Source organism: Sus scrofa, chromosome 13, assembly GCF_054392235.1.
Source record: "Sus scrofa isolate SSC_HxYL_T2T_F1_AM1 chromosome 13, Sscrofa_HxYL_maternal_Yorkshire_Landrace_v2.0, whole genome shotgun sequence".
In the NCBI taxonomy this organism is placed as follows: domain Eukaryota; kingdom Metazoa; phylum Chordata; class Mammalia; order Artiodactyla; family Suidae; genus Sus; species Sus scrofa.
This window is the reverse complement of record NC_139395.1, coordinates 24,065,487-24,078,094: the sequence shown is the minus strand read 5'-3', so window position 1 is coordinate 24,078,094 and position 12,608 is coordinate 24,065,487. Positions and strand designations below refer to the sequence as shown.

General features: G+C 39.6%; 1 protein-coding gene across 2 annotated transcripts in view; it reads left to right on the top strand.

Moving 5' to 3' along the window:
- LOC102158325 (uncharacterized) overlaps positions 1-12,608 on the top strand; it is a 503,690-nt gene that overhangs the window by 404,814 nt on the left and 86,268 nt on the right. The window contains exon 7 of one of the 2 annotated variants that reach the window (XM_084987222.1): positions 7,238-8,633. The exons of the other annotated variant lie outside the window; for it this stretch is intronic. Coding sequence (XP_084843348.1) covers positions 7,238-7,377 — 140 coding nt within the window. The 3' untranslated portion in view covers positions 7,378-8,633. Of the gene's footprint in view, positions 1-7,237; positions 8,634-12,608 lie in introns of those variants that run through there. 2 annotated transcript variants of the gene reach the window in all.

Below are 12,608 nucleotides of genomic sequence, written 5' to 3'. Positions count from 1 at the left end.
TTTATAGTGACGATATGTCCTATAGTGATTTTTTTCCCTGTGTTTTTCCTTGTCACATGCTTTGCTTAGCCAAGAATTTTTCTTGCCCCGTCCATGCTGTTTCCTTTCAATTACATGGTGACAAAGCTACTTGTACTCTTAAGTTTTAGTCCATTATTGGGCATGTTACACAGCTGTGACTCTCCAGTGAAGATGACAGACTGTTATTAACTTTCATAACATCTTTATTTTCTGATAGACTTGCTGGCTGTACCAGTAGTTGCAACAGCACACTGTAGGTGATTCCCAGACCAGGTCAAGTCACAGGTATCATCTGGGCTGCAGAGAAAGCAGAACACCTTTTCAGTTTAGCAGGAAGAGTGGGAGAGGCAGTTATACAACAAACAGTATTTCATTATCCAGGAAAATTCCACTTTATTTAAAAATACTATAGAGAGGGAGTTCCCGTTGTGGCTTAGTGAGTTAAGAATCTGACTAGTATCCATGAGGATGAGATTTCAGTCCCTGACCTTGCTCAGTGGGTTAAGGATCTGGCATTGCCATGGGCTGTGGTATAGGTCACAGATGAGGCTAGGATCCTGTGTTGCTGTGGCTGTGGTACAGGCCGGCAGCAGCAGCTCTGATTCAACTCCTAGCCCGAAACTTCCATATGCTGCAGGTGCAGCCCTAATATATATAATCGTGAGCAAAACTGACATTTATACTAACCCTTTCCTCTCTGAAACCTAACTGCTGGGTTGACATCCGATGGTATCCTGAAGCCTAAGTTCCATTTAAGGAAAAGCTTTAGCTGGAGCCATTCATCATAGGTTTTCTGCTTTTGCTGAAAGTTATGAGACAACTTGATACCCACTTGCTCCAGCAAAGGAGCCACTTTTAAAGTCTTATCTCAGTGACCTCTTTACAGAATCACTCTCATCCCAGAGAAGGTGAGGTGACTCTCAATGTCTAATCTTCCTTTCTCTGCAGAGAACAAACTTCAGCTATGGATCAGGAAAATACTCTCTGTTCAGAGCCCTTCTAGTCACAGTCTTTACTGGCTCCATTTGGGAGGTATTTACTGAGCATCTGTCTTGCACAACCGAGCTTTACTCCCTTAATTGGTTTTAATACTTATCAGAATGTTCTAATTTTTACTGATTGGGAAATATGAAGCCCAGATTTGGGGCTAGAATATATTTATGAATTCACGATTCCTACTTCTAGGAGCTGCTGCAGTAACAATAGCCCTGTTATTGGGTAACTCTGTGGACCCACAAGAGGGTGAAAAGACAGATAGATACATAGTTATAAGTGCAGAATACCTTATAGGTTGAATACAATATTATTTACCATTTGTTTAGTTCTTAAGATGTCCAGGCATTCATTAGTTTCGATGCCAATTAAAAGAACAATTTCTTTGGAAGTTCCCTGGTGGCTCAGTAGATTAAGGATCAGACATTGTTATTGCTGAAGCTCAGATTGATGCTGTGTTGCAGGTTCGATCCCTGGCCCCCAAATTTCTGTATGACACTAGAGCAGCCAAAAATAAATAAATAAATAAAAATAAAAATAAAATAATTTTTTAAATTAAAAAAATTCCTTTGCCCTTCACAGAAAGAAAGCCTTTCCTTGATGGAAACTAAGGATTAGAGATGTTAAATACCCTTCCTTACTTATTCATTCAAGAATTAGATCTTTGGTCTGACTCCCAATTCAGGTGCTTAGCTACTATGCTAAACTGTCTCAAGAAACATCGTGATAGGAAAGAATACAAGATAAGCAAAAGTAAGAGCTGCAAGGTAAAGAGGTCCGGAGGAAAACTGGAGTTCCACAATGTGTAAGCTTTTAGCTTCCTCCTCACCCTTTTCACACTTCCTCCCCCGACTCTGGTCTTATTTTTTCCCTAACACACTGCATTATTTATTAATTTATAATTTCTACTGATTATAGTTGTTCTCTGCTATTTTTCACCTCCCTCCCCCTGATGAGAATATAAACTCTATGCAGGCAGGGCTGTTTGTTTTATTCACTGTGAATGCCAAATGTCTAGACTTATACCTGGCACACAATAGGAGCTCCATAAGTATTTGTCAAGTATAATAACTCAATAACCTTAATTGGAAGAACGCCCCCAAGAAAACATATCAGTATTTCCACATGATCACAGGGTTTTTAGGTTTAAAAATGGGGACAAAAGTATAAAAAGTATGAGGACTCTGCCCAAGGTAAATAAGCTTCAGAATCTGGGTGTGACCAAAAATATATTATAAATGCATATGTTACATGTTGCTAATGATTGAGATAGTTGGCAATGGCATCCTTCTTTTTTTTTGTTGTTGGGTTTTTTTTTTTGTTTTTTTTTTTTTGTCCTTTTTTAGAGCCGTCCTTACGGCATATGGAGGTTCCCAGTCTAGGGGATGAATCAGAGCTGTAGCCGCTGGCCTACACCACAGCCACAGCAACACCAGATCCGAGCGGCCTCTGTGACCTACACCACAGCTCACAGCAATGCCAGATCCTTTAACCCACTGTGTGAGGCTAGGGATCAAAGCTGCGTCCTCATGGATGCTAGTTAGATTCGTTTCTGCTGAGCCAATAGGAACTCCCAGGAACTCCATTCTTGATGGAAGAGCAAGTTATGTTTTCTTTCTTCTTCTCCTTCTTCTCCTCCTTCTCCTCTTCCTCCCCCTTCCCGTCCTCCTCCTTCTTCTTCTTCTTTCTTCTTCTTCTTCTTCTCCTTCTCCTTCTCCTCCTTCTCCTCCTCCTCCTCCTCCTTCTTCTCCTCCTCCTTCTTCTCCTCCTCCTCCTTCTCCTCCTCCTCCTCCTCCTTCTCCTCCTTCTCTTCTTCTCCTTCCTCTCCCCCTCCTCCTCCTTCTCCTTCTTCTTTCTTCTTCTTCTTTTTTTTTTTTTTTTGCTTTTCAGGGCCACACATGTGGCATATGGAAGGCTAGGGATCTAATCAGAGCTGCAGCTGCCAGTATACACCACAGCCACAGAACACCAGATCCAAGCTGCATCTGCAGCCTGCCATAGCTCACAGCAATGCCAGATCCTTAACCCACTGAGGGAGACCAGAGATTGAATCCGCATCCTCATGGATACTAGTTGGATTTGTTACCATTGAGCCATGACAGGAACTCCTTTTCTTTTATGTAAATTAAATTTTGAGTAAGACTTTTTAAGGGAAATCTGAAAGGTAATTTGAGGAGATTTTGTCTTGCCCTTGCCTTCCCTGTCTGTCCTTTGAGCCATGTTGATCTGCTGACACATCATTTCCTTTGTCTTTACTTCCTGTTAAATGCGGAGTCCCTGGCTCTTACTATGGATGACTGAATACTGTCCGGGGCTTTCTTTGCTGGGTGAATTTAAGGAAGGTGTCCTGACTTTCCACCTGGATTTCTGTGCAAAAATGCAAAGAAGCCAGAGATTGACTGTAACTTCTATTCAGGCTTCAGCATCATAGGACCAAATGTGTCAATGAAGTTATGAAAGAAAGCATCCATCTGAATATAGAAACTACTTAGTTCTGCCATCATCACATATCTCCTGAGATGCTTCTCATTTGCATTGGAAATGCAAGTGTCGAAAGCCCTCTGGGTTCCATGGAGAGGGTGTTGATATTCTGGACTATGCCATGAGTTAGTGGGTGGCATGATCCCTAGTGGTTTCCGTTCTTGGTCTCTCATCAGTTGGTTAAGAGAATAGGCATGAGGGTCAGGTGAAGACTTTTTGGCTTAGGTTTTAGGCTGTTGGTACTTTGAGCTGTTGAGAGAACATTAGAAATCATTTCCTGAAAGGGAATTGTTGAGGTCAGAATAGACAGCCCCAAACCTGATGAATCATAATATCAAGAGGCTGGACACAAAGTGGTGGTCTGCGTACAGAACCCAAAATGCATGAACATTTAGGAACCAATTATCAATAAGCCTGAGTAGGGCTGACACAGGGTCAAGGGAGGAATACTGGACGTGGAGTTCTGAGGCAAAGGCACAACACACTATTCCGTGTTTCCTACAGGAAGCCTTGTGCGGACACATCCACCACACAAACATCAACCTGCCAGAATACAAAGTGCCTTGACTGGCAGAAAGAAAAACGAATGTCACACTCACTGAAATGACAGACCAGATAGACATCCTTGTTGCTACATCCTCTGCAAAAGCGCTAAGATGTTATAGTTCAACCAAACTCAAGCTTTTTTTTCATTCACCCTCTTCCCATTTCCTTCCACTGTTGAGGGACCTGAGAGTTCACTAACCCTTGTGAGTTCAGACATGCAGGAATAAAGAGCCCAGCTCCCTTACATCAAAGCTGCTTATGCTGGTTTCAGAAATTTTTTGACAAAATGCCCAGAAATCTTCTAATGGGATTTTCCTAAGATGATTTGGGCAATAAATACTTTCATAGAACCTAAAGAGCCATTGCAAAAATTAGGATTTTGTATATAACTTTCAGGATAGTCCTACTTACTGCTGCCCAATGGGCATTAGGAAATGCAACCTAGAAGTAGCAAAGCTGGGCACCACCGAACCCCAGGGAGCCGAGGGCAGGGCTTCGTGGGGAAGGTTAGGTCACCCTTTACTGGATTATTGATGCTATTGAGATGTAGGGTGCTTTATGAGATCCTCCAGGATCTCATGTTGGTCACTGACACAGAGGGTGGGAATGTCCATACAGAAGATAGTCAACTTCACACTCCTCCGCGCATATGGCATTGTCTGCTTTTAGTGCTAAGAGCCATACTTGGCGCAGTGTGTGGTCTACAGCCCAAGGAGGCCTGCAGGCTCCCCACTGAAGGCATCTGTAGTCTGTCTGGGAGCTCTGTTCAGCCTTACGGGGGATGTGCTGGGATGGATCTTCAGTATTTGCCCAGGATGTGGGTGGAAAAATGGGAACCGGAAGGCCCTGAAACTAATTTCCAAAAGTAAAGGACAAGTGTAAACACTCCCCTTGAACCTGAACATAACTTCTTTGGGGCCTGGCCATAATGAAGTTGTAGAACACTTCTTGGAAAAAAAGAAAATGCAACTTTATACATTTCTCAGCTATAATATTGAAGAAAACTTTAATCACTGATCTTTAACATCTTTTTTTCTCTTCAGTAACGTGGTCTGTAAAGGGACCCTCCTTATCATTATGTGTTGCACCCAGCCCATTAAGTTTGCTTCCTATGTTAGAGAAAGGCTTTTCTTTTGTTTAGTGACACTTTCTTCCTTTGAGTATCAAAGGGGCACTATTCATTTCTATCCCGATGAAATATAATAACCAAATCTGGGTTATCTTGTCCTTTCTCTTCAGAGTCTTAGAAATATATCCTGTTGCTTCTTGGCTTCACTAGAATGAAGCCTTGGCTGGGGTTAGGGTGACAGTGACAAGCAGCCTACTGTCTCCACAGAATGAATATGGCAGTGGCTCCTGTCTTCTGGTCCAGAATGGCATCTCTTAGCTCTCAGATTCTTTTAGTCAGTTTCGTTTGTTGACTATAAGCAAACTGGAGCCTGTGAGCAAATCCTGCCCACTGCCTATTTTTGTATTACCAGATGCTAAGTATAATTTTTGCATTTTGATGGAATACTAAATTTGGATACAAATTAAGTGTGGCTTTAGGTTCATAAAATCTAAAATATTTACTCTCTGGTTCTTTACAGGAAAAAGTTGCAAACTTCTCATTTAAATGCATGTGTAATTAAATAATAATAAATGTGAGTAACTTTGTGGCATACCTAATTACTGTTTTTATTTCTACAAATTCCTACAGATTTATTGAATGTGAAAAATTTTTAAGTAATTAAGTCAAAGAATTTCAAAATCAAAAGCAGACTGGATAATTTAAAGGTAGAGTATTTCTAAGAATTGCATATACAAGAAAGTCATTTTTTTTTTTTTTCTTTTTATGGCTGCACCTGCATGTGGAAATTCTCAGGCTAAGGGTCAGATTGGATCTATAGCTGAGGCCTACACGACATCCACAGCAATGCTGGATCTGAGCTGCAGGTGCGACCTACACCACAGCTTGTGGCAATACTGGATCCTTAACCCACTGTGCTAGGCCAGGGATCAAACCCATATCCTCACAGAGAAAATGTCAGGGTCGTAATCTACTGGGCCACAACGGGAACTCCAAGAAAGTCATTTCTGTATTGGATTGTGTCAGAGATTAATCCATCATACAAATGGTACAGATAATCAAGGATTCGGGTTGGTCAGGGTCATTCTTGAAGCTGTCTGAAGGCGAGCTGCTGGAATATATTGCACACCTGGGGGCAAGGTTTCCAGCAGACTCTTCAAACTTTAAAGTGAGCCCTGAATCCTGGGAACTGCTAAAATGCTGATTCTGAAGCAGCAGGTCTGGAACTCCTCCTGAGATTCTGCATTTCGTACAAGGATGTGAGGCTTCTGCTTTGAGGTTGGAAAGTCCAGAAGAAAGATTCTGGTACCTTCCTTGCATTCAAACTTCACCACTTTTCCTTGAGCTATGATGCAGCCTGACTGCAGAGGTAGTGCTGTGCCCTTGAAAGCGAAGATCATAAAAATCACACAACACCTGGACCAAGTTTTTGTTTTACTGACAACATTTTATAGCTTTGGCATGCCATCAATCAGAGGTGGGTATGGAAATTATAAAGAACAATTGCTTCACACTGTGTATGTCTACCTGGAGGCAAAAATGACAGTCCGATGGCGGTACCTGTGAAATACAAATGCTATCTATTAATCAGGCCATGCATACAACAGACACATGCTGATGCATTTAAAAAAGTAGCAATCCATAATAACCACAGATAATTCACATATCCTAACAGAAGCTAACTATTATTGGGGTTATATTAAGATTCAACCCATCCGTGCCTGTAAGTACCACCGTGCACTAACTTTCCATGATGAAAGATGATGCAGTATCCTAAAGTTTTGAGCTTTCTTATTATTCTGTCTTTGAAATTATTCATCCTCAGTAATGAAAGTGGTTTGTAAATAAACTCACAGATTGAATTAACAACTTCCTTTTTTGGAGAATCGAGTCAGTCTTTTGACATACTTCTAATATTTCTTTTATAGATTGAGATTTATTTAAGGAGAGGATCTTCTAAGCTCCTTCCTTCTTCTCTTTCTTCCACTTTTTCCTTTCCACTTTTTTTTTTTTTTTGGAAGAGAGTCCTGGTATTTAAGGCAGAAAGGCTTTGCTATATCTTATATTTATGTAATTCAAGGTGACAGAGGAAAAAAAAATAGTCTTCTTCTTTTCCTTTTTTTTTAGAGCCGCAGTTACATAAAGAAATGATTTGTGGAACCAAGAAGGATATGTCTATACAGCAAACCAAGAAAAAAGAATTTGATGTTATTATTAATGAAGCAGGTGGCACATCTTTTCAAAATCCCATTTTAGCTGGGCAGTGATTTGCAATGAAAGCTGACATGTTCATTTTTGCCAGGCTAACCAACCCAAGGCCTATTGAAAGTCAGGGCAAAGAAAAAAAAAATAAATGAAAGCAAAAAAAAGAGAGCGAGAAAATCCTATAATAGGCCTGAGTTTTTGTTGCAAAATTTTTGTTGCTTTTCCTTTAGAAAATTAATATGTAGCTCTGTTACCACAATCTTGCTGTTATGATAGAGATCAATCAGACAGATGCCATGCAGTTATTTATAAGAATCTTCCCACAAGCTATTGGTACATTTTTCTTAACTGAGGAGTGGGAAAGTTCCAGGCATTCTTCTCTCTATGGTTGTTTTGCAAAACTTTTTTTGTTTTTCTGGAGGGGTTTTTGAGACCGAATATGTAATTGCTTGGAGTAATTTGTGCTCAAGATTTCTGAGTGAAGCTGTAAAATATTTAGCTGTCATAAAATGACGAACATTTGTAGTCTTTTAATTGTGTGTCCCATCACATGTCCCTTCTACTTTGATTAAATCATGTGACTAATAGGGGCATACAAGGAGATACCTGACCTTTAAAAATAGTTTCACACTAGATCTTTCTGGGCTATAATTCTTTCTCATTTTAACAGAACAGATTTTAATACTTATGAATATTTTAATGTTCTACTTAGATTTTTTTCCCCCTTCAAGTGAAAGAGTTATCATGAGATTGAATTCTTTCTTCTTTTGTAACAGGCATGGTCCATGCACCAGCTGGAAACTCTCTCTTTCCTTGCTGAAAGGAGTTCACACAATAGTTAATCCTAACTCATCTGTAGGTAGGAGCTATTTAGAGCATTACATTAATCAAGAGCGACTGAATTTGTATATGATCTTGGGCTGGGATGCTAAGACCCTTGTCTGGTAGGACAGTTGCTTCAGCAGCTCCTGAGGGTGAGACTGACATTGAAGTGTTCTGATTTCCAGAAGAAACACGTAATTCTGTGGGGGAAATTGTTTCATTTCCATGTTGCAGAAAAATTAAATGACACTCTTGACTCTTACCAAATTCTTTTAAACTGTACTTTAAAAAGTGCGAGAAAATAATAAATACAAGAGCATTGTTTTGGTTTACTCTGTAGAATGTGGTTGGCTTTAACTTCCAGAGTCCAAGAGTGAGAACCTAGTTTCATCATATGATTCCTGTCATATGTATCAATATTTCAAATTAAAAATGTCCTCTATGAATTTCACTTGATATTAAATGTTTCACTTGATATTAAATGTTATTAAATGTTTAATAACGTTCTAGAAATTAATGTTTCTTTTTTTAAATTGAAGTATAGTTGATTTACAGTGTTGCATTAGTTTCAGGTGTACAAAACCGTGATTCAGTTATACATACATATATACGTATATATTTCTTCAGGTTATTTCCCTTGTGTGTTATAATAAAATATTAAGTATATTCCCCTATGCTATACAGTTGGTTATCTATTTCATATATAATAGTGTGTATATGTTAATCCCAAACTCCACCTCTCCCCCTTTGGTAACCATAAGTTTGTTTTTTATGTCTGTGGGTCTCTTTCTGTTTTGTAGATAAATTCATTTGTATTTATTTTCTTCTTTTAGATTCCATGTGTAAATATCGTATGGTATTTCCCTTTCTCCTTCTAACTTACTTAGTATGATGATCTGTAGGTCCATCCATGTTGCTGTAATGGCATTATTTCAAAATTTTTTTATGGCTGAGTGTGTATATACAGATGTCCCATATGTTCTTCAGCCATTCATCTGTCAATGGATATTTAGGTTGCTTCCATTAATGTTCCTATTTTCTATAACATTTTAGAAACATTACCCCTTGAAAGGAATATTATCTGGATGATAGAAAATGTGTAGATAGGACATCGATTTAGGGTGGTCTGGCAGTTCTAGAACCTGCTTTTTAGAACCTGTGGGTCATGGATTCCTGCACTCACATATGTAAACATGTGGGCCTCAGCTTGCAGAGCTAGGGTTCCACCTGAAAGCTATAATGCAAAGTAAAAATATGTAACCCCTAGCGTGACAAAAATTCTTGACTTACTCTCCATTTCATCACCATATGTTCTTTCCACATAGTTATCATCTGATGCTCTGCTAATGGTGGGAATAGTAGCATTTCCACAGTTTAATTGTGTCATTATGAGCTTTGGAACAGCTTATTTCCTGTGTTTGATAGCTGTTTCTTGAAGTTAACCTCATCTCTTTAACACAATCCTAAATTCCCCAAAGGTCTAAAGCCTTGTGCTCATCTGTTTTCTCTATACTACCCTGAAATATTTGTTATGTAACATTAAAATGTGTTTTTGTGCATCTCTTCTCCCATATCACTTTCACTCCTGAATATAGCTGCTGCTAAATTAGCTCACAGAGCAATAGAGAATCTCTTGAGCAGAGATAATTGGCTCTGTTACTTGTCATTTTCTCCCCTCTGTGGAGTGAGCCTTGTCACTGTTTTTGTCTTTTTAAAATTATGGTCTGCTGTAGATTTTACCTTCTGAACATGAGCTTTGGTAGACTCCTAGGATTTGGGCAGGGGGCTTTCACAGATAAACATTATGAATTGAATTTGGTGCTTTTTGGGGGGCAGGGGGGCGCACCCAAGGTGTATGGAGGTTCCAAGGCTAGGGGTCGAATCAGAGCTACAGCTGCTGGCCTACACCACAGCCACAGCAACGCAGGATCCAAGCTGTGTCTGTGACTTACACCACAGCTCACGGCAACACCACATCCTTAACCCACTGAGCAAGGCCAGGGATTGAACCCGCAACCTCATGGTTCCTAGTCAGATTCATTTCTGCTGCACCGCGACCAGAATTCCTGAATTCGGTGCTTTGGGAGATCACCTGGCATGGGAATCCCAGAGCAGACAAAGCATGTGTGTCAGCCCTTTGGTTGCTTGTTGGCAATTACAGCAAAGTTCTGATGGAAATCGGCTCTTTATCAAGACTCTTAACACTGATCTAATATAATCAAATGCCTAAAGAAAATTAATTCACCTATAGGAAATAGTCTTGACCCCTCATCTTTTGCCATAATTTAGAGTGGGGCAATTGGAGAAATAAGGTGGAGAGAATATCACCCTTCATTGAAGAGCAATGACTCATGTCAATATTTTACCGTCATATTAGCGTAGCCTGTTACAATTTCTAATACTATGTTCAAGATATTTTAATTACATTTTTGAATATAAAGATGGCATCTTATTTACAGTTCAATGCTTGCATAAATACCAAAAAGAATATGCCACTCAACACAATTCTTTCTCTCTCTCTTTTTTTTTTTTGCATTTGATGTGAAATAGGATGATTATGACCAGCTGTTCATACCCTGGTGCACTGCCACATTATTTTCTTCCAAAGACATTCTTTTTCTTCCACTCTTTCGCACACTGTGGCCAGCTGATGAAATTGCTCTTTAAAAGAGTCAGTTTTTTAGTCCAGTCCTTCTGTAGTGTTGTACTTACAGAGCTCATAAATTAAGCTTCCTACTAGTTTGCATTCTTCCTGAGGCTGACCTCCACATACTTGAAGGAGAGTCATTTGATCCTATGGCTCTGTGAACACCTTTCTTCCCCATTTGCCTGATGCTCAGAATAATAACAACAACTCTATTAGACTGGCATCACCAGTACTAAGATGCTACTAAATTGCAGGCACTTTTTCAGTTGTCACTGAAGATAGCTTCTAACAACAGAACTAATATAAACAGGATTAAACAACCAAACCCTGCTGTGTCAGAGAAGAAATAGTTGTTTGAAAAACAAAGCAGTTCACACAAAATGCCCAATATGATGTGAACCATTTTAAAAATAGGCTCTAGGGACTTTCATGGTGGCCTAGCAGTTAAGGATGTAGCGTTATTACCACTGTGACTCGGATGACTGCTATGGCACAGGTTCCATCGCTAATCCAGGAACTTCTGCACGCCAGGGGCATGGCCAAAAGAACTAAAAAACAAACAAAAAATATAGGCTCTAAACTCATTTAAAATATAGGCTGTGATACAAACACACATGAAATGTTTCTCTGGGCAATTCTCAAGGAATTATTGAAAGGTGATGAAGAATTATTATTGAAAGGTGATGAAGTGAATAGCTTGTAATCAATGAATTTGATCAATGAATCTTATCCTGATTAGGAAATACAACTTCCATTTTCATATTTGAGTAGGAAAATATTTCCCCCCACCCCCAACAAAAGGTCTGAATTCTTTGTCCAGCAGCTATCATGAGAATAATGGATTATGTTTTAGTGGACTGGTTTTGAATACAATTGACCCTTGAACAACATGGGTTTGTACTACGTGGGTCCACTTCTACTCTGGTATTTGTCAGTAGTAAATACTACAGTGCTACATGGTCTGAGGTTGGTTGAATTTCCGAATGTGAGGAAAACACGGACAGCTGAGTATAATTATAGGTGGATTAATTAACCCTACCTCGCTCAAGGGTCAACTATATCTCCATCACTTTGCCATCTCTGGAATTACCATGACAATGCCCACCAGCCCTTTCTTCCTGTCTTCCCTGCTTACCTAGTGATCCCTTTTAGATAAGTAATTGTTGTGCAAATAACCTCAAGATGCCAGCGGTGGTAACCAGAATGAATTCTATTAAAGACTCAATAATGGGATTGGGAGGTGGGGGGACTGACCAGTATCTGAAACCTCTTCCTTATGCTTCAGGAATTGACAAGTATGTGGATTATAGTGAAAAGTAAAACTTTACCTCTCACTACCCGAAAAAAGAACAGATGCCCACTCTTCCTGACCCCTGGCATCTAGCACTCAGCCAGACGGATGTTCTTGCCTGGGGTTTAATTCAGGAACGAGAACACAAAAATTAAAGATGCTCCAGAATAGCAGGTCTCAGAGTGTGGTCCAGAAACCCCTGTAAATCCTTGGAGCACTATCATGGGTCCAAAATGTCAATGGTAATTTCATACTAACACTAGTAACACACATTATTTGTCTCTTTCACACTCATTTTAGCTTGAGTGTATAGGGCAGTTTTCTAGAGGCTACATGACATGATATTGCAACAGACTGGATGTTTTAATTTCTGATGCCTTTGGTTCCATAGTTATAACTCTTTAAACAAAAGCTCTTTGGATTCCTCAGAAGATTTTAAGAATGTAAAGAGGTTCTGTAACAAAATTTTGAGTACCACTCTTCTAGAGTGCAATCCCTGTCTGTTACATTAGCATCATCTGGACCTTTGTTAG